This window comes from Catharus ustulatus, chromosome Z, assembly GCF_009819885.2.
Source record: "Catharus ustulatus isolate bCatUst1 chromosome Z, bCatUst1.pri.v2, whole genome shotgun sequence".
NCBI classification, from domain to species: Eukaryota; Metazoa; Chordata; class Aves; order Passeriformes; family Turdidae; genus Catharus; species Catharus ustulatus.
In genome coordinates this window covers 40,245,106-40,269,571 of record NC_046262.2, presented here as the reverse complement: position 1 = coordinate 40,269,571, position 24,466 = coordinate 40,245,106, and the positions used below count along the sequence as shown (strand labels likewise).

At 40.8% G+C, this 24,466-nt stretch overlaps 2 protein-coding genes across 6 annotated transcripts in view; one reads left to right on the top strand and one right to left on the bottom strand.

Annotated features, from left to right (window-relative positions):
* PTCH1 (patched 1) overlaps positions 1-14,198 on the top strand; it is a 73,105-nt gene extending 58,907 nt beyond the window's left edge. For 3 of the 4 annotated variants that reach the window (XM_033086310.1, XM_033086309.1, XM_033086308.2), the window contains 6 exons: positions 1,127-1,264; positions 3,169-3,311; positions 6,247-6,346; positions 7,702-7,956; positions 9,020-9,548; positions 11,021-14,198. In XM_033086310.1, the coding sequence (XP_032942201.1) occupies positions 1,127-1,264; positions 3,169-3,311; positions 6,247-6,346; positions 7,702-7,956; positions 9,020-9,547 (1,164 nt within the window). In that variant the 3' untranslated portion in view covers position 9,548; positions 11,021-14,198. Of the gene's footprint in view, positions 1-1,126; positions 1,265-3,168; positions 3,312-6,055; positions 6,073-6,246; positions 6,347-7,701; positions 7,957-9,019; positions 9,549-11,020 lie in introns of those variants that run through there. The other variant, XR_004420846.1, reaches the window with a different exon arrangement.
* The window catches only part of LOC117011070 (aminopeptidase O (putative)), a 386,126-nt gene that overhangs the window by 32,080 nt on the left and 329,580 nt on the right, over positions 1-24,466 (bottom strand). The window lies entirely within an intron of this gene.

Sequence of the window (24,466 nt, the reverse complement as noted above, 5' to 3'; positions counted from 1 at the left end):
AGATTTCCCCAACCATTTCTGAATGCAGTCTTTCTGGAAAAATGTGAAATGCTTATGTTGTACAGTGCACACTGTGGAAAACTTGTAACTGAACTATCAAGGAGAAAGAGCGTAAAATTGTAAACTGCAGAGAATACTCCTCCATGCTTTCTGCAAGGCACCAAAAGCCTCTCAGTAAACATTCAAGTTAAATTGAATGATGATATTCCTATGTTTAAATTCCTTAAACTATCGTATGGTTTATAAAATGCCAGAAGTAGAAAAGCATAAAACAGTTACTAGTTTTTGTGATGTATATTTATATGACAGGTATGTTAAAAGGTAAATGTTTAGTCTAGAATATTTTTCATAGCACCTTATCAAGCAATTTATGTTATTATGCTTGATTCATTAGCTTATAAAATCATTGATTGTAGTGCATACTTTTTTTCTTTTGGAAAAGGCATTTATTTTCAGAGTCCACCATTGCTTTTATAAGTGTGTCTATTTTTTTCCCTGCTTGGCTTTAGCTACTTTTAAAGCTGATTCTCCAGATTTCCTCCTGTCCCTTTTCCTCAGTTTTTTTACAAGGTAGATGAAAGAAAAATAAAAGCTTCCTCTTATATTTTACTGTTCACTTTGTCCATGTCAGTCTCCCCAAAAACCTTAAAAGCTCAGAGTCCCTCTGTAACCTGAGCCTCATCAGTTGATTATGGCATTCACTTTCTTCTGTGCTTTAGACATCCTCACTTATATTTGCAGTTCTACAAAAGAGAGTTCAAATACACATAGTTGAAAGATACTTTTTCTGTAAGGATTGTCGGAGAGATGGGTGAAAAAAGAAAAATGTACCTGTTGGGAGTATCCATGATAAGGAGGAACAAATGGTTTTTCAGCTCACTGATGGATTGTAACTAATACAAAGCTGGTGCTTCATGTGTTAACTGGTTCTTAAGGTGTAATTTAGAACTGGCTATTCAGCATTCATTGCCATTGAGAAAAACGAAACAAGTAAAAGCAGCTTGTCTTTGGGAATATGGGATAGCTTTGAGGAATATGTCCTATGGTAACCATGTTATTTTGAAATGTCTTTCTCCTCATTGTCTGGAGTATAAAAAGATACTAACAGATGTTTGAAATCACCTAGGTGGTGGTGCTGGCTCTGATGACCGTGGAGCTGTTTGGCATGATGGGTCTAATTGGAATAAAGCTGAGTGCAGTGCCTGTGGTAATCCTGATTGCTTCTGTTGGCATTGGTGTGGAATTCACTGTTCACGTAGCTTTGGTACGTAAAATCAAGAAGCATTTTAAAAACAAAATAAAATGATGGCAATGTTCAGGTCACAAATCCTTACAGTTTCTTGTCAGTGACATGATTCTCAGAAGCAAAATGATCACAGTTTTGTGTACCTTTCTTTTTGTCTCAATGGAACAGAGTTGATCTTGATGAAGTAGGTCCTAACTATTCAGTCAGTCTCCCAGGAGACAGGACAGGGTACGTTAACTGTGATACCTGTTTATCTGGTTGATGCAATTATATAGAGAAAACAGAGGTCTTAAATCACTTTGCTTCAGTCCAGACTCTCATGATCCTTGTTGCATCAATGTTACACAGATTTTTGTTGCCTCTTGCGTGTAAATTCTCTATCTTGCAGAGGAGAATTCTTTAGAGGGAGTTTTTCAAAATCAGATATTGTGTCATTTGGTATTTCTTACTTCTTGAATGTGAACATGTTTGAATTAGTGTTCCATTTGTAAAATCTGCACCTTCTTCTCAGAAGGCATTGGCTAATAATAGTGGGCACAAGCATGCAGTCTGTAGGAAAATATTTTTCTACTGTTTATCTAGTGGTTTAGATGATGTACAGAGTTAGGGCATATAAAGTCACTGTAAATGAAAATGATCATTTTGAGAAAAAAACACAGTGGAAGTAGGGTAAGGTTAAAGAGGAGCAGTTGGACCCTTCAAGTGAATGACATCTTTTTTTCCCCTGCTGCTACAGATAAATAGACTTTTAAAGGTAAACAAGGTTGTTAGGACTTGAAATGATTTGGGAAGTGTTAGAAACTAATGGTGTAGAAGAGGAAGAAAGAAATGACAGTGTCTTAGTATTGAAGACTCAAAACAGGAAAAAATTGAATAAAAAAGAAAACTGATGTTTCTAGATGGGAAGAAACTAATTTAATTTACAGGACTTTATGGGTCACCTGTGCCTGAAGGTAAAATGCCAAGCAAACTCACATTGACACGAGAGATAAAAACTATGGAACATATAAATAGTAAAATCAATGTTGTATAAACAAAAAAGGCAGCTCTGGAACTTTTAATGCTGAATTTAATTGAGTTTAAGAGTGATTCACAATCCACTTGTGGGTCAGTTTTCTGCTATTGCTTGTGAACTGGGGCCTTGGTTTTTCCCTAGTATTCTAGAGAAGAAAGGCTTAAATTCCAGGACTGTGAGGAAGATAGCTGCTTCAGCACATACCTTAATAGCCAGTAGGGAATTAATCAAAGAGAGCCCTTAGAAATCACAGGAAGAAATCAACCAGGTTCTTGTTTTCTTATACCATTTAGTCATACACAAAGTAGATAAATTCATAACAAACACCAACATTTGCATGTTCTTGATAAACTCAGAAGGAGTTGTAGGGATGAAGGCAATTCATTGGTCATATTGTTGCTCAGGCATTATCATGTTCGGTACTATTCCTAGAATAATTTTGTATGTATAGAACTGCTAGCTTTGAAGCAGTGAAAGTTTCAAAAACTTTTTTTTTTTTTTTTGAGTGAAATGAAAAAAGTCACCGTAGCTGTGGACCCACAAAAATGAGAGGAGTAGCCCTGCAATTTTCACACCTGAAGTGCTTTCACCATGACATGAATTCTTTTCAGGTGGAAATAGGCAAATCCAGAGACAAAAGGCTACCGTTGCAAGTAGGCATTGCTTCCAGAATTATTATGGTCTGACTCTGTCATCAGTGCTTACTCTGGTTTTGTGACTTCAGTGGCTGCTGTGTGGTATAACTGCAGGATCAGGCCTTCTCTCAAGGGTTAGCCAGCTAAAGAGATAACTTTGATAAACTGTAGTTTGGAGTAATTAACTGATGGAACACTGTGAATGCTAGGAGAGAAGCTGTTTGGAAGGTTGTATACACCTGCCTAAGGAAACGGAATTTTTTGTTTTACAGGCATTTTTAACTGCCATAGGAGACAGGAACCATAGGGCTGTCCTTGCCTTGGAACACATGTTTGCACCAGTACTGGATGGGGCTGTGTCCACTCTGCTTGGGGTGTTAATGCTTGCAGGATCAGAGTTTGATTTCATTGTCAGGTAAAGCATTTTTGTGTTTTGACTTTCTTTCAAAAATAAAAATAAGTGTGCTTTTAATTTTTATTCTCTTCAGTGAATCTGTCATTTTATTACTGTGCATGGTGTGTCAAGTATGCTTACATCATGGTCCTGCTTTCCCTCTGTTTTATTAACTCCTTGTTACTTGCTAGACATGGTGGTGTTTCTGTTGCTGACATTAAAATCTGTTCCAGGAAAATCTGACACTTAGCATGAAGGAACACAAAAATGTCACTCTTTAGAGAGTTTGCTAATTCTGGGTTTGAATTAGTTCAAAGCATCTTGTATTGTCCAGTATTAGCTGCATCTGACCTTTAGCCTTGAGGTCCTCCAGACTTCTTGTATGCACAAGAATTGGTATGCAAAGGACACGTGAACCTACAAACAGTCAACTGTGCTGCAAGTGACTCTCTCAGGGCCTTCCCTTCTATCCTTATGTGGATTTTACATAATGAGGAAAAGGGGTGGGGGGATGTGGGGGGGAGAAAGCCCTGTTTGGGAGCTGGGGAACCATAAATATGAACACAGAACTTCATACTAAAATTTTGTACTGCGAAGCCTAAAGGCCCTTCTGTTTAGAACTACAAGCAGGCTGTTTCTTGTGAATATAATTAAGAATGTGAGTTTGTCAAGTATAGAGGAAAGCAAGTCTTTTCTTAAGGGGAATTTGAGAAGTGCAATGAAACAGATCCTCTTCTATTCCAAACAAACTGTAGAGCTCTACAAAATGGCTAATCTTGGAAGTAACACAGGCTCTTTGTGGTAAATTACAGCACACACACAAAAAAAATAATCCAAGCCGTAAAATGGAACTGAGGTATAACTGGGCCAAGTAAAAATGCTCTGAAAGATGGCTTAACTACTTAGGTAGACATAAGCTGGATAGATCTCTAGTCTTAACTGACATCCATTTGACAACAATAACAACAAAATGTCAGGGGCAGGAACTGAGAGAATGACTGCTAAGTCTCATCAGGCTTTTTGTTTATGTGTGATAGAGATTTGAAGAAAGCGGGCAGTTTGCAGTTAGATTTCATTAAAACCTGCATGAAGATTATTACTATACATGTTGTGAAATATAATTATTTTTCCCTCAAAATCACTATTTTTTACTTTATTGTATTGGTATTGGAGAAATAGAGCTATTCTTTTAGGACCTGGTTTTGTAAGGATTGGAACATTCTGGCATACAGGTTACTGATAGATTTAACTTAAATTTCTAGGGGTACATTTTTGGTGTGCTACTTTCCTATCTAACAGATGAAATTTTGGCCCACATTTTTGTGTCATAGCAAATGGAAGATTGTAGCCGCTTTTCACACCAAATTTGGATTGGATGTGCTCTCAGTTTACAAAATGAGCCTTTCAACTTTTCAACTTCTGTTTTACTTTTTTTGGCCATCAGTTTCTGATTTTATAGCACAATCTCACTTCAGTTTGCTGTGTTTAAAAAGACGTGGGGGAGCCCTGAGCATTGTTAGAGTGGGCGAAGAAGATCCTAAACTTCCGGAAAGCGACAGATTAGTCCAGCAATGTGGAAGATTAAGTAAATTAACAGACACTGGTATACACCAACTGGTCAAAGCCATAATCCTCCTGTTTATTCTAACGTTAGATGGATGAGATGCAAATGTTTTTAATGCCTGTTGTTGATCTTTGTCCCAAGTTTAAAGTTCTGGTGGTTTATGTTAGTAGAGTAGATTGGCTTGCTGATTTTTGTTAATGCAGATCAGAAACTCCCAAATGTTTACAATAGCACGATATTTATAGTTTTACAGGAGTCTGATATATTAGATCAGATGTGGAAACAGGGAGGCAGTAAAGTTTGTTGCCAGCTAGACAATGTAATCAGCAGACCCATTAGTAGCAAACTTGCCCTCTGTTTTTCTCCTTTGCCTTCTCCTCCAGGAATTTACCAAGACTGAGTTCTTGAAATCATTAGTTACAACGCAGCCTTAAGTTTAGTCTGAGGCCCAGCTGTGCCGAATACCAACTAGCAAGACTTTCCTTTTACTGACAGGTTTACCTTGGTATTCATGAAGGATCCCAGACCTTAGCCCTCAGTGGTGGGAAAGGACAACTACTTGTGCACTTTTCTCTTCTTCCATAGTATTTCAGCCTTTATGTTTGAATTGGCTGACGCAAAACAAGAGTATTCAGAGATGCTAAATTGTTCAACAAAAGATTAGCCTGCAATGCAGCTCTGCCATTGTGGAGCACTCTTACTCAGTACAATGCTGAAGCTTACTATAGAATGAGCATTTTCTTTGCAGAAAGCGTGTTCCTGTGTTGTAAAAGAGTTGCAATTCAAGCTATTTGGTAAAACTGGAACTCACAGAATTCTAGGCGTTAAGTTTGATTAATGAACGGCAAGGAAAACCCTTACCTGATACACTGTAGATTTAATTAGACATTCTGCTGTAAGTTGCAGAAGCATTTCACAGTGGATTAGCTGCTGGGAGAAGAGGGCTTCTTTTCCTTCTACACTAAATTGTTTAAATTCTACACCCTTCACTTCATTTGTTTGCTTCTGCTGGGTTTTCACTAATGGGGGCCCCTTTTCATTGTATTTGTGCTTTCAATCCATTCAGCCATTCCCTGCACATTCCATATTTTTGTGTTTGTGTAACACATTCATAAATAACATTACATGCTTCCAGATTCTGGGAAATTAACAAATGTAATTTTTTCCTTTCCTTTCTCAACTAACACTTTGTGGAATGTAGCTTCTCTAATTCAAAAGGTAAAATCCCCTATATCTTATATGAAAAGTGATATAATTGTTTCCTTTGATCTTAGTAATATGTTAGAGTTAATTTAGTATCTGTATTGTTTTAACTTATGTAGGAGTAATTTGTAATCCCTTATTTCTAACAGTGGATGTTCTCTCCCCCAAACTATTTAAACTGTATTTCAGGTATTTCTTTGCTGTTTTGGCAATCCTAACCATTCTGGGAGTTCTCAATGGATTGGTGCTGCTTCCTGTTCTTCTCTCATTCTTTGGACCATACCCTGAGGTCAGTAAAATTAATGGCGAACAGAAAAAATAATACTGTGGCTGCACTGCTGTGTCCCCCTCAATCACCCTCTGTTTTTAGAAAGTATTTTTAAATTTTCTTGGATTAAGTTTCTTGCTCTCAGACTTTTTAATAAATTTTTATTAAAAGTGCTGTTCATTACATAGTCAATACTACTCTATTTTTAGAGATTTTTTTAATAAGTCTTGTTTTAGAGCAAACCTGATAATGTTATTTATACTCCTAGCATAATGTGACTTGCATAATGTGATATGCAAACAAGTTTGTAAAATAAGGACTTCCCTCAATATTTTGTAAAAGATAGTTTTATACACATACCTTCTACTTTCCTATCTCACTGGCTCCATTGCATTCCTCAAAGTGTTTAACTGAGCAGACCACCAGGAAGGCCTTTGTGGACCAACACACACAGTGGTGGTCCACAGACCACACCTTGATAACCATGATTGGTCTGCCAGAAGGTCCCCACTGTCCAACCACCTCTCCCTGCAGCATTCTCCTGCCTCAAGTAGCATTTTTGATGCGGGGATGGCTTTGCTTAGATGTTAATGACTTTATAGTACAAAGTCCAAGTTGTGACTCCAGGATTCACAGATACCAACTTTATATTTGGTTGTTGATCATTTATTACCTACTCTGCAGTTAGTACAATTACTGTATTACATGGGGTTATCTTTATCATGTGTCAGTACAGTCAGTGTGCTATGTTTCACATGTCTATTTATATGTGTGTGCACAAGAATAAAACACAAGGTATGTATACGGCGCTGGTATATTTCAGAAGTGTTTGGGTTCTTTTAATATTAGTAAAACAGTTTTGACAACAATGTATAATCTCTTAATTCCTAACAGTATGTGTGACCTGTCTCTTACTCAAACAATGTGTATATGTGTGTTATTACCATATATATTGCTGTGATGCGTGTATCCATCTCTCTTTGCGAATAGACGCCAAGTAACCCTGCGCCAATACACTGAGGTGATTTCGTGAAATCACTGCTAATGCTTGCTGAAGGGGGAGAGGGCTCACATATTACTTTTATTTTATATTTGCAAGTGGAAGTGCATGCACATACACACATACATGCTCTTCCTGAGACAACGATACCCAGAAGAATCTGTGTAGTCTTGTTTAGATACATATCTGCAGATGGAGGTCATGTCTTTTATACTTAAATTAATTTTTTACAGTTCATTTTCTGTGTTCATCAGAAAAGTGCTGCTAAAGCTGTTTACATGGCAGGGTGTATTTGGCAGAACATTGTTTGTGTCAGACACTAGTGATTAAAAGGGTAAAGCTAGCTGAATGTAACCAAAAATGTTGCTGTCATCAGGTTTCTCCGGCCAATGGACAGGACAGATTGCCCACTCCATCTCCTGAGCCACCGCCTGGTACTGTAAGGTTTGCACTGCCACCTGGCCACACAAATAATGCATCAGATTCCTCTGATTCTGAGTACAGCTCTCAAACCACAGTGTCTGGCATCAGTGAAGAGCTGCATCAGTACGAGGCCACACGAGGCTCTGGGGCACCAGTCCATCAAGTAATAGTGGAAGCAACTGAGAATCCTCTCTTTGCAAGATCCACTGTAAGTAGCTTTCATATGGACTAGCAGGAGGGCAAGAAATTGTTTCTTGGTGTGTTTTGTTGGGTTTTTTGGGTTTTGTTTTTTTAAAGTCTATCTATTTTCATGGAAAACTCTTTCTGACTGATTGTACTTTGTGACTTTGTGCCAAAACCTGTTAGTAGGGAGTGAAGGTTTTCCTCACTCTATCCTTTAGAGTTGAGTTAGGAGTGAAGTGGTGGTACAAAAGCAGGGGCCTTTGGCATGGGTAATTGCTGTTACATCCGATTGGCACCAGCCACAAGAGAGAGCTCTCAGTCTGTTTGATGACTGTTTTCAAAGAGAGGAGGAGAGATTACAAGATCCCTACCTCTTTCACACTCCTGATCACTATCATATACTTCTCTGTGACAGCACATTTTGGTGGCAAAGATTAGAGCCAGAAGAAAGTAGTTTAGGCATTGTACCAAATCTTGGGCCTTGTTGCATCTTTCTACTGGGTTGGCATAATTGCAATTTCAAAGGAAAGTGAAAAAAGCTCTGTCTCCTACCCCTGCTGATGTTGCATGCTGAGCTGCAATGCGGATCTGGTTTTGTTCAGCAGAGGCCTAGAAATAGGTACAAGCACAGCCACATTTGAAGTTGGTCACGGTTTATTGACTGATGTAGCTGCTGTGCTTCACGCTCTTTATGGAAATCAGAAAACAGATTCCTACAGTCTATACAAACTACCCTACTAACATCCTGTGTATGTTCCCTGCATGGAATAGCCTTCTCCAAATGCCTGCAATTCTGCTTGTTGAGTTAAGATCAAGTACTTGTCACCCATCCCCCTGAAAAGATGGACCAGCATGTAGGAAGCTTACAATAATGTTTTCAGCTGTCATCCTGTGTTTTTCTGAAGATACGCTTTCCAGGTTTTAATAACTTCAGACAAAAACCATGGAAAAATCAATTATCAGGTTCCACAACATTCCCTTTGTAGAGTCAGTGCATGATTATAATTATTCTCAACATAAAATATGAGCAAGCCTAGTGTTTGTTTGCTTTGCTTTGTCAGAGGCATAACCATGTGTGTCTCTCTCAGGTGGTTCAGCCAGAAGGAAGGCATCAGCCGAGTCCTAGGGTGCAGCCAAATCCTGATCCCAGCACACAGCAGCCCTGGCATCAGGGCAGACAGCCCAAAAGGGCAGCGAGGGAAGGGCCGCGACCACCTCCCTACCACCCTCGCAGGGACGCTTTTGAGATTTCTACGGAAGGGCACCCGGGAGCCAGTGGCCGGGACCGCCTGGGCCACAAGGCCCGCTCGCACAGCATGAGGAGCCCGGCCTTCGGGGCGGCGGGCGCCGCGGGAGCAGCCTACTGCCAGCCCATCACCACCGTCACTGCCTCGGCCTCCGTCACCGTGGCTGTGCACCCTGCCCTGCACGGCCACGGCTCCCGCGGGGCCAGCTTCCCGGCCTACGAGGGGCACCATGAGGCTAGCCATGCACCCTTCGAGGACCCCCACGTGCCTTTCAATGTGCGGTGTGAAAGAAGGAATTCTAAAGTAGAAGTTATAGAACTGCAAGATGTTGAATGTGAGGAAAGGATACCTGGCAACAACTCACAATAAGGTAGGTCCACCCCGTGTAAACTGCAGGCTTTGGCTTGTGTCAGGCAATGGTGTGATGAAAAGAAAGAGGAAAAATAAAGTTTCTCAGAGGTACCTCTTCACAAATCGCACTACTTACAGGTCACACTGATCACCTTAAATCTGCAAACTATGAATATCGTACATTTTGCTCTAAAGATGAGCTTGACTAAGATAGCGCTTCTCCACTGGAAAGTCATAGCACATTCAGATATGAACTACTTCAAAGAGCCTTGCATAATGGATAAGTACATCATGCAATGTCAGTTTACTAGATGAGGAAAATAAAGAAGAGATGTTGTACGACATCTTCAGAGCTGTGTGGCTGCACTTACCATCGCTTAAAGTGCCATCTTCTGATCCCTGAATCACACATGCTCTAAAATGTTATACAAGATGACATTGCCCAGGAGAGTGTAAAATTGCCAGCCACTTTAGGACTTGTCATCTCTTGGATGAAATAGTTTGTGAAAGAATTCAAGTCCATAATGAGGACTGAATCCCTGAGGAAGATGAGCCAAGTGAGAAGTGGGAAGTCCTACCATGCCGGGTGCAGTGCTGCTCAGTTGGATGTCCGCACTCTTTGGGGTGCCTTCAGAGACTTACCCAGTGACCCTGTGCACTGGAGGTGTCCGAGACACCCCCTGTCTTGCTAGGGGCTGCTGCAGTGGCTATTGCAGGTTTGCCCAGGATAGAGCTGCCCATTCTGTTCTTATACTGAAACTTCTTGGGGCTCTTACCTGAGAAAATATTTCTCACTATTTTTACAATGTTCTTCTCTTGCAGGAAAAAAAGAAGGTGTTAGAATAGTTACTTATCTGTGGATTCCTGTTTTTTTCTCTTTGCTTGTCTGAGCTTTTCAGTGACAGACACCAGTTTGAGCAGAGCAAGTAATTTTATTTTGATTCTAGAATATTTTGCACGTACGCATGCATGCATGTGTATGCACACACACAGAGTTTTGATGGAAATTTTTATGATGATTCAAAATGAAACCACTTTCTGAATTATAAAATGTTTATCCAAACATCCCAAAGCATAAATAGACCTGAATACCTTTAGCCTTGCAGCCTAGAAATATGACAAATAATAGTATTCACAGAACTAGGAAATACTTGGGCTTAACTTTTTCAAGCTAAAGTACATGGTAATATGAGACTCTTAAATAAGCTCAGTATTCAATGTAGCGTACTTCTCTTTCAACTGTTAATTGGTTTTGACTGCATTTGTCACAGGTATCTAAAGCTGAGAACTTAGAAATTAAAGCAGCTACATTTTTTAATCGGCATCAGTATTTCTTCACCAGGAAATTAATGGCTGAGATGAAAGCAGAGCCAGCATTTCCTGACTGCTAACTCTAACTACAAGAATCATGAAATGAGTTGGCATAGTTTGTTTGTTTTTCTTGAACTTTAGTGAATGTTTGCTTTTTTTTTTCTCTCCTTATTTTTACAGGGTAATAACTGAAGCAAAGAAGAGGCCAAAGATGGAAAACTGTATTCCAGAACTGCTTGAAGAGAAGAACTGCTTAAAGTTGTAGAAAAGGACATGCTGCATCGGGACAACAGTTCACTGTTACTGTAACCTATTGTATTATTTTGTTAAATATTTCTTTTAAGTATTTAAAAGATGTACACATATGTAATATACAAAGAACAATGTAAAGTAGTATAACCTGGAGTAATTTGCCTTTGGGCAATAGAATGGGGACAATATTGTGTGCTCTTTGTACTTTTTGTACATTGATATCTGTGCCACAACTAAGCTTACTCTAGTTCTAAATTTCAGCATAAGTTGCTGCTGCTTAAATATTTTATAATTTACTTGTATAATTCTATGCAAATATTGCTTATGTAATAGGATTTTTTAAAGGTACATGTCTGTTTAAAATATTTTAAATTTGCATATCACAACCCTGTGGTAGTATGAAATGTTACTGTTAACTTTCAAACACGCTATGCGTGGTAATTTTTAAAATAAGCAAATATGAAGAAAAGCAAGTTTATCTGGGAGGCTTAAATAGACTTAGCTATGTGCAGGTTTTGTTTTGCTGTATGTGTCCCAGTGTGCATCTGGACATATGCATGCTTCTGTGTATATGTTCCTGGTGTACTGTAGTTTCTCTTTTACTGCATGTTGACACTTGGTGGGCTTACAAACCCACTGATGCTGATGTGAGTCTGGCTTTCCCTGTTAGTAGGCACTAGTGAAAACTCTGTTGTTTACCAATATATACAACTATAGACTGCCATCATCAAAGGCCCAACTAAAATACTAGAGAAAACAGGGAATTGAGGTTTGAAATTACGTTTCAATTCCCAAACCCTTAATGACTTGGTTCACATGACTTTGGTCAAGTCACCTAACTGCCCCATGCCTCAGTTTCTCATTCTGTAAAATGGTTATAATTACACTTACCTATCTCCCAGGAATGTTGTGAGGCTTAATTACTGCTCATGTAGTATTTTGATTTTTTTTTTTCCCTCGCAAAATGTGCCAGGTAAGTGCAAGCACTATAACCATTATTTTTTCACTTCCAAAGGTGCTGGATATTGAGAGGTGCTGGTGGTTGTAGAAATACAATGAGCATCTGCCTTATTTTGATACTGTTAATTGTGATTGGCGTTAGAAGCTGGATAATGAGTTGTTTGATGGTGAGCCACAGCTTAGCTGAGTTGTTACACCATTGAAAGCGGTATCTTTGGTCACCTTATTTACATGGCAGGAAAGAGTTAATAGTAAGTGATAAAAATCAAACAGAAGGATTAAAAAAAAAGGTATTTTCACTTTTTAAATATAAAGGGCTTTCTAGTGGGCCAGGTCGGTAATGACATGTAAGGCCTGGGTAGTTCTTTTCTCTATCGTTTGTGTTTTCCCATGCTGCATTGGCACTTTTAATTATAACAGCTAAACTGGGATCTCTTTGCGAAACTAATTTAGCTTTTTGTACTATTATTTTTAAACTAAAAGGGGATTGCTGCAGGTGAAGGGTCTGGAAAAACACTACAATCTGTATTCCAGTTGGAAATATACTCTAGGAACAAAGAACCTTAATTTAAAATAATGCTACACAGGTTTTAATTATCTCTGTCTTCTTTTCTAATCTTTTTTTTCTGCCCTTCACCAAGCTGTTTTTTTTTAGAGCAGGTAGATGTTCAGTTTTGTACTCAGAGCCAAACACAACCAATACTCAGTTTCTAAACACAGCAGTGGTGGGGCTTTTCTTTATTTATACCTGAACAGCAGTGGCCAATTTTTTGATGGGAAAGTGTTTTTCTCCAGTGGCTTCAGGGAGTCTATCTTTGCCCACAGACCTTGCCAGCAAAACGAATGGGGATAATTAGAATGCACAAGTTTCCATGCCTTTTTTGCTCACTTGAAAACACTTTGATATGAGGCACTTGTTTACAGATGTCCAATGTGAAAGCTCGAAGAGCAGGTGGCAAGAGCCTGGTGTCATTCCGGTGATACATAAGCTACTGTTTCAGTGCACACCAAGGGTTAATGTCACAACTGCCTACTGGTCCAGTTCACTGTCTAACATGAAAACTCTTGATGACAAAAAAGATGAGGGGCCCCAATTTAGCACTAGCAGCACAGTGACCTCAGATCATACAAACTCTGCAACAAAACTATATGATACTAATTAGAAGCTGCCTTCAACCACCACGCTTATGTGTCAGTGGTTGGCAGGGCTCCCACTGGCACCACTTTGTGCCGCAGGCTGCCTTGCTTCCTGCTCTTCCTTCAGGGGTAAGGGGCCCAGGGCAAGCTGCAGTGTCTCCCACCTGCCCCTGCCCAAGTCTTCCTGCGTGCTTGTGTGTGCTGCTTCATGCACAATGTAGACCTTCTTCTTCGATAGTCACATTGGCAAGGGGAGAATTCAGTGGCTGGCAACATTTATTTTGTTTTGGTTTTGTTTCTTAACTTTTTTAATCATGGTGATATTTATATTTTTGTATCATAAGAATGTTTTTCTTACAGTATTTGTCATGCCAGTTTATAACAAACAAAATGCAGGGATTTTATTTCTATTGGAAACACTATTACAGTTATGTTTTTACTGTTTAATGGATTTTTATTTGTATAGAGTGCTTACTAATGTTAAATAGGAAAGAGTATATAACATTTACATTATGGACTTGTTGTAGCTTTTAGTGTAAGGAGTTAAAAGGAAAAAAATATTCAAACTGGGTCTCATTGCCTGCCTGTTTGGTAGGAGTGGGTTTGTGTCGTTTCAGTTACAAAGATAAAATTATGCCATATAATTTATTTATATGAAAATTTATTTTTGTAGTGTACATAGTAGTCATCAAGTCTTTCGACAGAAGTATATTTTTAAAGAGTTTATATGTAATGATGATACCATTATGTTTTGGAACACTGCTGAGATACAATTACACTGCACACTTTTCCTTATAAACCCCCTGGAGAAAAGAAAGTGTCTAACAGTGTTAAGAGAGAAAGAGAGTGTGAATATTAATACAATTCTGAACTGTGTTTTAGTTACCATTTTTGATCTAGTGTGGTTCTCATTTTAAGCTTTGAATGGAAATTGTACAAACTCTCTAAGTATTAATGTTCAAACACTGATAGAAATTCTAACATGAATAAAAAAACCCATTATAACTTACTGGTTGTGGATTTTGTTGTTTATGGAATGCTTCTTTATTTACTGCTGATTATTTCTGCAGTTATATATTCTGATTTGGAGCATGAATCTTTTAGTATTTGGGATGTATAGGATACTCAGATTTGCACATTTTGGAGCAGGAGCCATTTGTTACCCTGTCTAAAGCATGGTATGGTGGTCCTTGTCTGTAGGTTCTGTTACCTTTGTTGCAGGTTGGGGGATAGGTTTAGGACTGGGCTATAAATTTCATTCTTACTCTGAATGAAACAATTTGTGTAGACTTCAAACTGTTGCCTAAAGCACTTTATATAAAAGTTATTTCTTCTTAGGTGTGGGAGAAAAGTCTTTGTCTTTTTCTCATCTCTGTGGTTGTTCCCTAAATTGGTTAACAGAACCAGTCTGGTATTTCCACTTTGTGGAAGAATGAAGAAATGTGTTTTGAGTTCTAAAAAAACTACAGTCCTCCATAAGAGGGAGACTTGACAAAATTCCCTCTGGGAAGCATGCTGCAGCTTGCCAGCCAGAGTGCAGGTCCCTGAGCCCTGCATGAACCCCACTTAGCAGCGGGGAGAAGCTACAGTGGGCAACAGAGAACAGTGTAAGTAGCAACATCTGGCTGAAGTAATTTGCATTGAAAACCACAGCGTGGTTTCTCCTGTGCAGATACTCTGCCGAGCATCTTTCAAAGTGCCACAGAGACAGCAGTCCTTTATTTTATCCTATAACCCCCAGATGATTTTTTTACATGAGTCTTCTAAACTTCTCGTAAGGAAAAAGCCCAAACATGTCTTGAGATAATTTATAATTCAGCCTTTATTTTCCATGGTCATGAGGAAATACAAATAAGTTTTCTGCTTTATGTTTTCTAGAAGTTTAACCACAAAACAGAAAAGCAGAGTTAAAGGACTTGAACTGCAAAACTTCTACACATATGTTTTTGCTACTAAAACTATTCTCCCTCGCACCCTCAGGATTAGCCAGCCTGAGTCAGGTTGCAGATTTGGCTTTTGTGGATACAGCCCATGAGAATAGTGCTCACTTAGGCCTTGCTTTAGCTCAACTCACTTCATCTTTTATGTCCCAGCGATCCATGGGAGCAGCTCCATTCACACAGCTGGAAACCATGTAAATAAATCAATATATTCTGTCCATCAGAACACAGAATTTTTTTCTTTAAACATCCTGTTCTGCATAAACAATAGCTATTTACATGATATGACTTACCATGTTTAAGTTTCTTATCATTTTGCTGCCAGTCTGATTAACCCTAGGTAAGAACTTGATCTGATTTTTGCCAGAGATTGGCCTTATTTATTCAGACCTTAAGTAAACATGTGGCCAAATTTTTGTTGGCATAATGCATGTATTTAACAGCTTCAGGAATGCTGCATGCTGCTAAACTGCAGCAGCACTGATGTATGAACAGGTGTTTCATTTTTGTTAACTTTTCCTCCCAATGAGCATTTGAGACACTGACTGTTTATATCAGAATATACCATTGCCAAATTGTAATTATTTTTAATGCCTGCTTGAAGCAATGAGAACAATTACTACTTTCCAACCCCATTTAATCATTCTTGTCTTTTTTATTGCAAACATGTTGAATCTTATGGCTAGAACAGGATGCATGCCAGGAAACTGCACTACCTAGATTGAGTGGTTGAAAAAGTACACACCCAGCTTAAGCTTCCCTGGTTAATTTCAGCTAATTAAGCACAAAAATGAAGCAGTACTCTGCTTTGAACAAAAAAAAAAAAAAGTATATGCTGGCATATTTGATACTGCAGAAATAATTTTGCCCCTCCAGATACTATGTAGGCAAAAGAAATCTCTGGCTCAGATGCTTGGTTGTTTGCAGTATCATCCAGGCCACTTACCACCCTATTTTGCATAATTTTTCTTGCCAACATTTCTACTCTCATTTTAACAGCTGTAGCTGAATGTGCCACTAGTGTAGCTGAGTGTGCCCCAGCAGCTATACCTGCCTGCCATAGGTGCAAGGTAAAGGTGCAATGGAGAAGATTAAATTTAGGGTTAATGATGCACAGAACATAAGGCAACTTGTGTTTTAGTCTGTTTTGCTAATCCAGGCATTCTCACAGGCTCTTCTCCAGGCTTAACTCAAGCTGCCAGTTAAGAGTTGCTGCATCTGAGTCACCTAGGTGAATTAGAACATCTCGTGTGCACACTGGATGCAAACTTTTGCACAATGGAGCACAAAAAATGTAGCTTTTCTGTCTGGTCTTTCCATCCCTTGAGCTCAAATCTTTGCAGTAGATCCAACTTTGCAGATTGCTAGCCTAACACACCACAGCCTCATGAAACCTGCAGGGAAGCAAGACTGTAAGCCACAGAAGCTGAGAAGGGGGAGATTAGAAGCCAGAGGTTGGACACTACTTCCCAGGCAAGCAAGTCTCGGTTGAGGAGGGGCTAGACTTCATCTAGAGGTGTGTGAATGAGATGGATTTCCCCATCTGTTGAGAGAGGAAGGACAACTGAAATATTTGAAAAGTGATTTATGGCAGAAATGAGAGATTCTGGGTGCTCTGGATTTATTTCAATACCTAGGTAAAATTGATTTTACTGCTCCAGGTTGAGTCAAGGTTAGCTCCCATGGATTTTTTAATCTGAAGTTTGTCTTGGGGAAAAGATTTGTAGGAAGGCATGTCTGCCTAGCCTTTTGAAAGAGAGGAGAAGGGAAAGGCATTTAACACCAATTACTTGGAAACTAAGAGGAATAACACGATCATGCTTTCTTTTTTCCAGATTTTTGTAACTTAAATGAAGGGAAATCTTTGCTCTTTCTTTACTTGGTGACAGATGTTGTGTCTTGTCTGGAAGATAAGAAGTTGCACCTCTATGGTCTGTCAGATCTTAGCAGGATATGTAAGTGGGGAGCTTCCTTTAGGAGAGCCTGCCATCACATAGTGCTGCCCCGGCACTAAGCTGGCTTTGCTGACAGTATATATGACTCTGTAAGTCACCAAACATGGGTGAGAAATAGCCCTTGAAAAGTCTAAATTTAAACTAATAATCTTGAAGTTAAATTGCCACTTGACAGTTTCCTAGTTACCAAACATTAACTATTTACCAAATTATGAACCAACTGTAATTAGAGTTTACCTGTGAGACAAACAGGTCATTACTTCTCATTAAACAAAGAACCAGATTTTTTCAGCCATTAAGGCTAATAAGGTAAAATATTTGACCACCTTATTTCAGTATAATATTGAGGGTAAATAGTAAACTCACAACTTTCATCCCAAATAACTGGTATGTGTAGAGAATTTGAACCCTCTTTCAGGAGTGTGCAACCATTTTTAAGTAGGCTATTCATTTTAACTTGGGAGAATTTACTTTGCTAGCCAATATAATATACTTCTGTACCATCTTGCAACATTTTAGAAGACTAAAAGGCAAAACTTTAAATGAATGTAAGGGCAGGTATCACACTTGAGTAGGTACAGTATCTCACCCCTTTGTGTAGCACATCTGGTTAGTGGCCTGTCACTAGTGGGGTTCCCCAGGGACCACTGTTGGGGCCAGTCCTGTTTAAGATCTTTATTAATGAACTGGATGAGGGGATCAAGTGCCCCCTGAGTCAGTTCCCAGATGACAACAAGCTGGGTGGGTGAGTCAGTCTGCTGGTGGGTCAGAAGGCTCTGCAAAGGGACCTGGACAGACTAAAGCTAATTGCATGAAGTTCAACAGCAAAGTGCTGGGTCCTGCACTTCAGCCTCAACTCCATGCAGTGCTGGAAAGCTGCCCCATGGAAAAGGGCCTGGGGGTATTGAACATGATCAGCAGTGTACCCAGGTGGCCAAGAAGGCCAATGGTGTCCTGACCTGTACCAGGAATACTGTAGCCAGCAGGAGCAGGGTAATGATTCCCAGGTTGAGTCCTCCAGTACTCAGCACTGGTGAGACTGTGCCTTGAATGCTGTCTTCTGGGCCCATCACTGTAAGAAGGACATTGAGTGTATCTAGAGAAGGGCAACAGAGCTGGTGAAGGGTCTGGAGCACAAGTCCTGTGAGGAGAGGCTGAGGGAGCTGGGGCTGCTTAGCCTGGAGTAAAGGAGGCTCAAGAAGAGACCTTACTGCTCTGTACAACAGCCTGGAAAGATGATAGGTGAGATTTGGCCTCTTCTCCCAGGCAGAAAGTGACAGGACAAAACAGCCTCAAGCTGTGGGAGGGGAGGTTCAGGTTATACATCAGGAACAATTTCTTCATGGTTGTTAAACCTTGCAGTGAACTTCCAGGAAGGTGGTGGCATCAATCTCTGGAGGTGTCCAAGAAATGACTGGATGTGGCACTCAGTGCTGTGATTTAGCTAACACTGCTGATCTGTCAAAGGGTGGACTCAGCGATCTCAGGGTCTCTTTCAACCTAAATGATTTGGTGATTCTGTGACTCTTCGTTCAGATCCCCAGCATCCCCTACCACCATCCCACCACCCTCCCCACCACCAGCTCTCTGCAGGATGTCAACCAGCACAATTTACAGTGAGCAAACCTCACAGAAAAGCTCTTTTCCTCTGTGCTCCTCAGAGCTCCTCGCCTTCCTCTGACAAAAGTGACCTTCTGCAGCCAAGCTGACCGTGCAAAATGAGCAGAGGAACAGAGGGCAGCTGCTGGTTTGGCATAAGGAGTTGTTGCCAAGCCACCAAGGAAGTCCCAACTCCCCATGCCAAGGCCAGAGGTGGTTCCAGATGGCCCAGACACACAGCTGGAATGGGTGGGAGAAGCAGAACATGGTGAGGCTCTGAGGGCAGGCAGAAAGCTGCAAAGGCAGGCCAGGTACCACCACTCTGGGGCTGCACAGAGGGACAGAGGTCTGTCCTTGGGGGAGCTTGGCTGCAAGGCATGGGATATTTCTGGAGATCTCACAATACTGAAAGTTCAGACCTGACATTCAGAAGAATTTCCTTCCTTGAACGGGTAGCCAAAAAATGGCACAGGATTCCTAGAGAGGTTAGCAAAGTCCCTGTCAGTGACTTAAAAAGAGGCCCTTGATGATAGGATTTCTGGACAGTCCTGGACAGGAAGTGGGACTAGATGATCATTGTAGGTCCCTGCCAACTGAAAACAGTCTATTCTATTCTGTTCTATGCTGTGCCATGATATGCTATTCTGAACATTTGAACATTTCATTATTTAAATAAGTATACATGGAGCATGGAAATTCCTGAAAAACCTGGTGGGAATATGGCATTTAAGATCTTCAAGAAAATACTGCTTTAAAATTGTCATCAGTGGACTTCCTCATAGGTAAACTTGCAAATCTAACTTTGTGTTAATCTTTAATGGTTTGGTCCAGTGTACAGTGAAAAGTGTGATGCTGTTCATGCCCTTTAATCCACAGCATATAACTTGGACACTAAGGGTCACCCCTATGGAGGTGTTCTCTGCTGTTGTCGAGGTACAGAGATTTCTGACTGCTGAGGCTTCAGCTTATTCTTGAGCTAGTTGCATGTAGCTGAGAATGAAGTAAAAAAAAAAGGCAGGTCTTTTTTTTCCTTTAGCCTGTGATTGTAATTTAGTCAATGGTACTCTGGAACTTAATGAAGGGATTTACACAGTTTGGGAGCCTTTTTGAACTGCATCTGAAGCAGGAAGTTGCACAAGGAAAAGCAACAAGCAGCTGATTTTGTTTGTGGAAGGGACCTGTCTCACACTTGCATGAGATGTGCAGAAGAGCTATGCTGGGATAGCCTTGTGAACCATAAATCTAGGCTTCCAGGTCATTGCCATTAGAACCAGTCTTTCTCTTATTATTGTTGTATTTTATAATTGTGTTCTGGTTTTGCCATTCTATATTAATTTATCATCTTTGAATCTTCCTTCTGTTTAAATCTTAGAAAACCTTTTAAGTCAAGGAAATTATTCCACCATTACCTCTGTGGAACCGGATCTATGTAGGGCAATAGTTGGGGTGGTGTTCCTTTTAATTTAAATATTATTTTACTCACAACTCAACCTCTTCCTCTCTTTGGCCTTCCTCTTCCTTGCTTTCCCCCTTGTACATCCTTACAGGTGTGTCAGCATGGCATCCAGAATGGCTCATGGTTAGCTAGTGAATGGAGCTCTGCCCACAGATACCTGAGATGCAGTTTGAACTGTTTCAAAAAGCCAATGAAAAGAGCTAGTACAGAAATACAAGATCTCTTGTGCATCAGTAAGATATTAAAGTTTTGGGTTGGGGCTGGGCAGGCTTGAGGAATCCCAAAAAATAAATCTCTGTAAGAAGCCTTCAGAGTGTAACCCCTGGGAAATTATTACCTGCTTTTCTTCTGTTTTACTTTACGTTTTGTGTATGTTTTGCAAATTATTTTATGATTCAGGTTTTGCATTAGTCTAATGGAGAGCTTACATTTTTGAAAGCTGTTTCTATTGGACATGCTTAGCAGGAAAATTACTAATAGAGAAAGCCCAAGATTCTCCTAGCAAAAAGTCACATGGGCTCTGATCCTTTGAATAGTTAAGTCCTTTGTTTCACAATCATGGCAAATAACTAGGGCTATTCAAACCAGAAAAATTAAAACAGAAATCAGATGAAAGTGCTGTAACTGATAAAAATGCATATAAGAAAGTTTGAGTTTTACTACTAATGAGACTTGTTTCAGCTTGCTAACATGGAACTTGGATATTCTGTGTGCAGTGGTACATTCAGACGCAGTGGTGGTGGTTTGTTTGCCTTGGTAGGTGCAGGGTGAAGGGATGCTGAAACAGAAAGAAGCAAATAGGCTTGTGAGCTGTACAGTAGAAAGTAAAGGAAACAGCAGAAAGAGAAATAGAGAGAACTACACCTGAGCCCAAGTAGGAGGACTCACAAAAATTTCTTTAAAAGGTGCGTTTGAAGTTTGTGTAAAATGACGAGGGGTGTCATTCTGATGGACAAGGGAGGTTTGGCTGTGCCTGCATGCTGAGCATAAGAGCCCAGTGTTCCTACTCAGAGGTGAGGTGATAACTTGCTTTGGGGGATATTTTTTTATAATGTTGATGCTGGCTTTTTGAGTGTTTTTCTATGCAATGTGTGTGTGTCTATGTGTGTGAGTGTGTATGATGGGAAACACACGAGTGTGTAGTAAGAACTGTGGTTGCAGTGTATGGAATTTGCTACTGGCAAGTTATTTTAGCATTGAGTCCAAGATAAATACCAGGTAGGCGTATGTTTTTGCATGTGCTTTTTTGTCCTGAAATGTATTAAAAGCCTTCCAAAATGTGGGAAGTTGCACCTTGGGTTTCACAATTTCCTTGGGGCTGACATTCCCAGTGCACATTGCTTCATTTTCTGACTCTGCTTTAATTTTTGTTGTTTAGCAAAAGGGAACATTAGAAGAAGAGGCTCCAGACAAGTGTTTGTCTTTGGTCTGGGGGCTCGCTTCCCTGATTTTCCCTAAAGAATGTTCTTCTGCACTGTTCTACACACCGTGGGAGTGTCTAGACCTCCTTTCCACACTCCTGTTGTTTTGATTTTTTTCTTTGGAGTACAAATAGGATTAAGCAGAATGGAAGGGTACTGACTTACTGGAAGTGGTCTTGTTAGCTTCCCTAATGTCCATGTAATAGAAGAAATGGTTTGAATTGAAGACACTCCACTGTGTAATTCTAAATTATTTTCTCTCAGAGTACTTTCAGGTCTTCTTTGCATGGATGCTTGGAATAACACTTAATATTTTCCCACTGAAATTGTATGTCAGACCCAGAAGTGGGCTGTGACCCAGCTGACACTTTTTTCCAGTTCCAGAGAACACACATGCTCTTAATAAGTACCGTATTATTTCTCACATGCCATCTGACAGACTAAGTATGTGAAAAAGCAAAGGCTCTGGAAGCCCTCATAAAGAAGCACTGCAGTAGGACTGCTGAGGGAGCCATTGCTTATGGGTCAGCTAGGAGTCTGGTTGTTGTGCTGGCTTTTCCTGAGATTTTTTGGCTTTTCTGTGGAAGTTTGTGACATGTGCATCTTGGTGGGTGTTTTTCAGTCCCTGAATCCAGGTCATAGAGTTACAGAATCATTAAGTTTGGAAAACACCTCTAAGATAATGAAGTCCAACCAGTAACCCAGCACTACCATGTTCACCACCATGCCCCCTAGTGCTATATGTACACCTTTTGAACCCTTCCAGGAGTGGTGGTGCTATCACCAATACAGCAGCCTATTCCAACGCCTGATAACACTGCCAATATCCCATCTAAACCTCCCCTGATGCGACTTGAGGCATTTTTCTTTTGTTCCATCCTCTGTTACCTGGGAGAGCAAACCACGCCCTACTTTGCTAAAATCTAAGAGAACAGTGAGGTCTCCCTTGCCTTCCTTTACTCCAGGCTAAACACTCACAGCTCCCTCAGCTGCTCCTCACAGGACTTGTGCTCCAGACCCTTCACCAGCTCCATTGCCCTCCTCTGGACACATCCAGCTCCTCAGTGTCATGTTGAATCAAGGGGCCCAGAACACAGCATTCAAGGTGTGCCCTCACCAGGGCTGAGTACAGGGGGACAATCCCTGCCCTGTTCCAGCTGGCCACACTATTGCTGATACAGGCCAGGGTGCCATTGGCCTTCTTGGCCATACTGGTTCATGCCCAGCACCCCCAGGCCCCTTTCCACTGGGCAGTTTTCCAGCCATTCTTCCCCCAGTCTGTAGTCCTGCATGGGGTTGCTAAAGTGCAGGACCTAGCACTCCTCTATGAATCACACATCATTGGCCTCAGCCCATCAATCCAACTTGTCTAGATCCTTCTGCAGAGCCTTCCTACCCTCTTGCAGATCAACACTCCCACCCAGCTTGGTGTCCTCTGGGACCCCACTGTGGGCACTTTATCTTCTCATCCAAATAATTGATAAAGAATGTAGATAGGATTTGAGCTGAGCCCTGGGGAGCCTCACAAGCAACTGGACATCAGCTGGATGTAATTCCAGTAATCACAAATATTTGGGCCCAGCCATCCAGCCAGTTCTGAGTCCAGCCAAGGACACACTCACTCAGGCCACGAGAATGCTGTGGAAAATAGTCTCAAAGGCTTTACTAAAGTCCATGTAGACAATATCCACAGACTTTTCCACTTCCATTGGGTTGGTCACCTGGTCATAGAAGGTGACCAGGTTGGTCAAACAGGAACTGCCTTTCACAAGGCCATGCTGTCTGGGTCTGATCCCACAGTTACCTTGCACATATTCTGCCACATAACAGCTCTCAGGATGACCTGCTCCAGAACAGTCCCCAAGGTCAGGCTAACAGGTCTGTAGCTTCTTGGATTCTTCTTCTGACCCTTCTTGTAGATGGTAAATGGGTCACATTTGCTAGCTTCCACTCAACTGGGTTCATTTACTAGTCAGGACTGCTGGTAAATGATGAAAAGTGCTCTCTGAGAACTTCCACCAGCGTCCTCAGAGCCCTCAGGTTGATCCCATTCAGCCCCAGAGACCTGTGTGTGTCTAAGAGGTGTTTCAGGTTGTTGATCATATCCTTGCAGGTTATGAAGGCTTATTCTGCTCCTGGTCTCTGTCGTTCAGTGTGGGGGCTGAGTACCCTGAGGGCAACTTAAAGTCTGAGTCAAAGAAGGTATTAAGCACATCAGCCTTTTTTTCTCATCCTTTGTCACTGTGTTTCCCTCTGCATCCAGTTAAGAATGGATATTCTCCTTAGATCTGCTCTTGTTGCTGATGTATTTTCAGAAGCATTTTTTATTGTCTTTTACAGGATAGACAGATCAGAATCTCATTGGGTTTGGCCCTTTTAATTTCCTCACTGCATGACCTCAGAACAGCCTTCTAGTTCTCCTGAGCTGTCAGTTCCTTCTTCAAGTGTTCATAAACTCTCCTTTTCACCCTGAATTCCAGCCAAGGCTTTATGTTCAGCCAAGCTGGTCTTCCCTGGCTACTTGTCTTTCAGCATATGGGGAAGCTCCTGTGCTTCTGTGCTTTTAGGATTTTCTTCTTAAAGCATATCCAGCCTTCTTGTACTCCTTTGCCCTTCAGGACTGCTGCCCAAGGGAGTCCCTCAACCAATCTCCTAGACAGGCCAAATTCCATCCCCCAGAAGTCCCAGGCACCAGCTCCCCTGTCCCCTCCTTATATCTCTGAGAACCAAAATCTCCATCATTTTGTGATTGTTGTGCCCGAGAGGGCCTCTAGTGATCACCAAACCTTCTCTGTTCGCAAGCAACTGCCATTCCTAGTTGGCTCACACACCAACTGTGTCTGAAAGTTCTCTGCCAAACACTCCAGGAACCTCCTAGACTAAGGCATTGTTTGAAGGCAAGACCT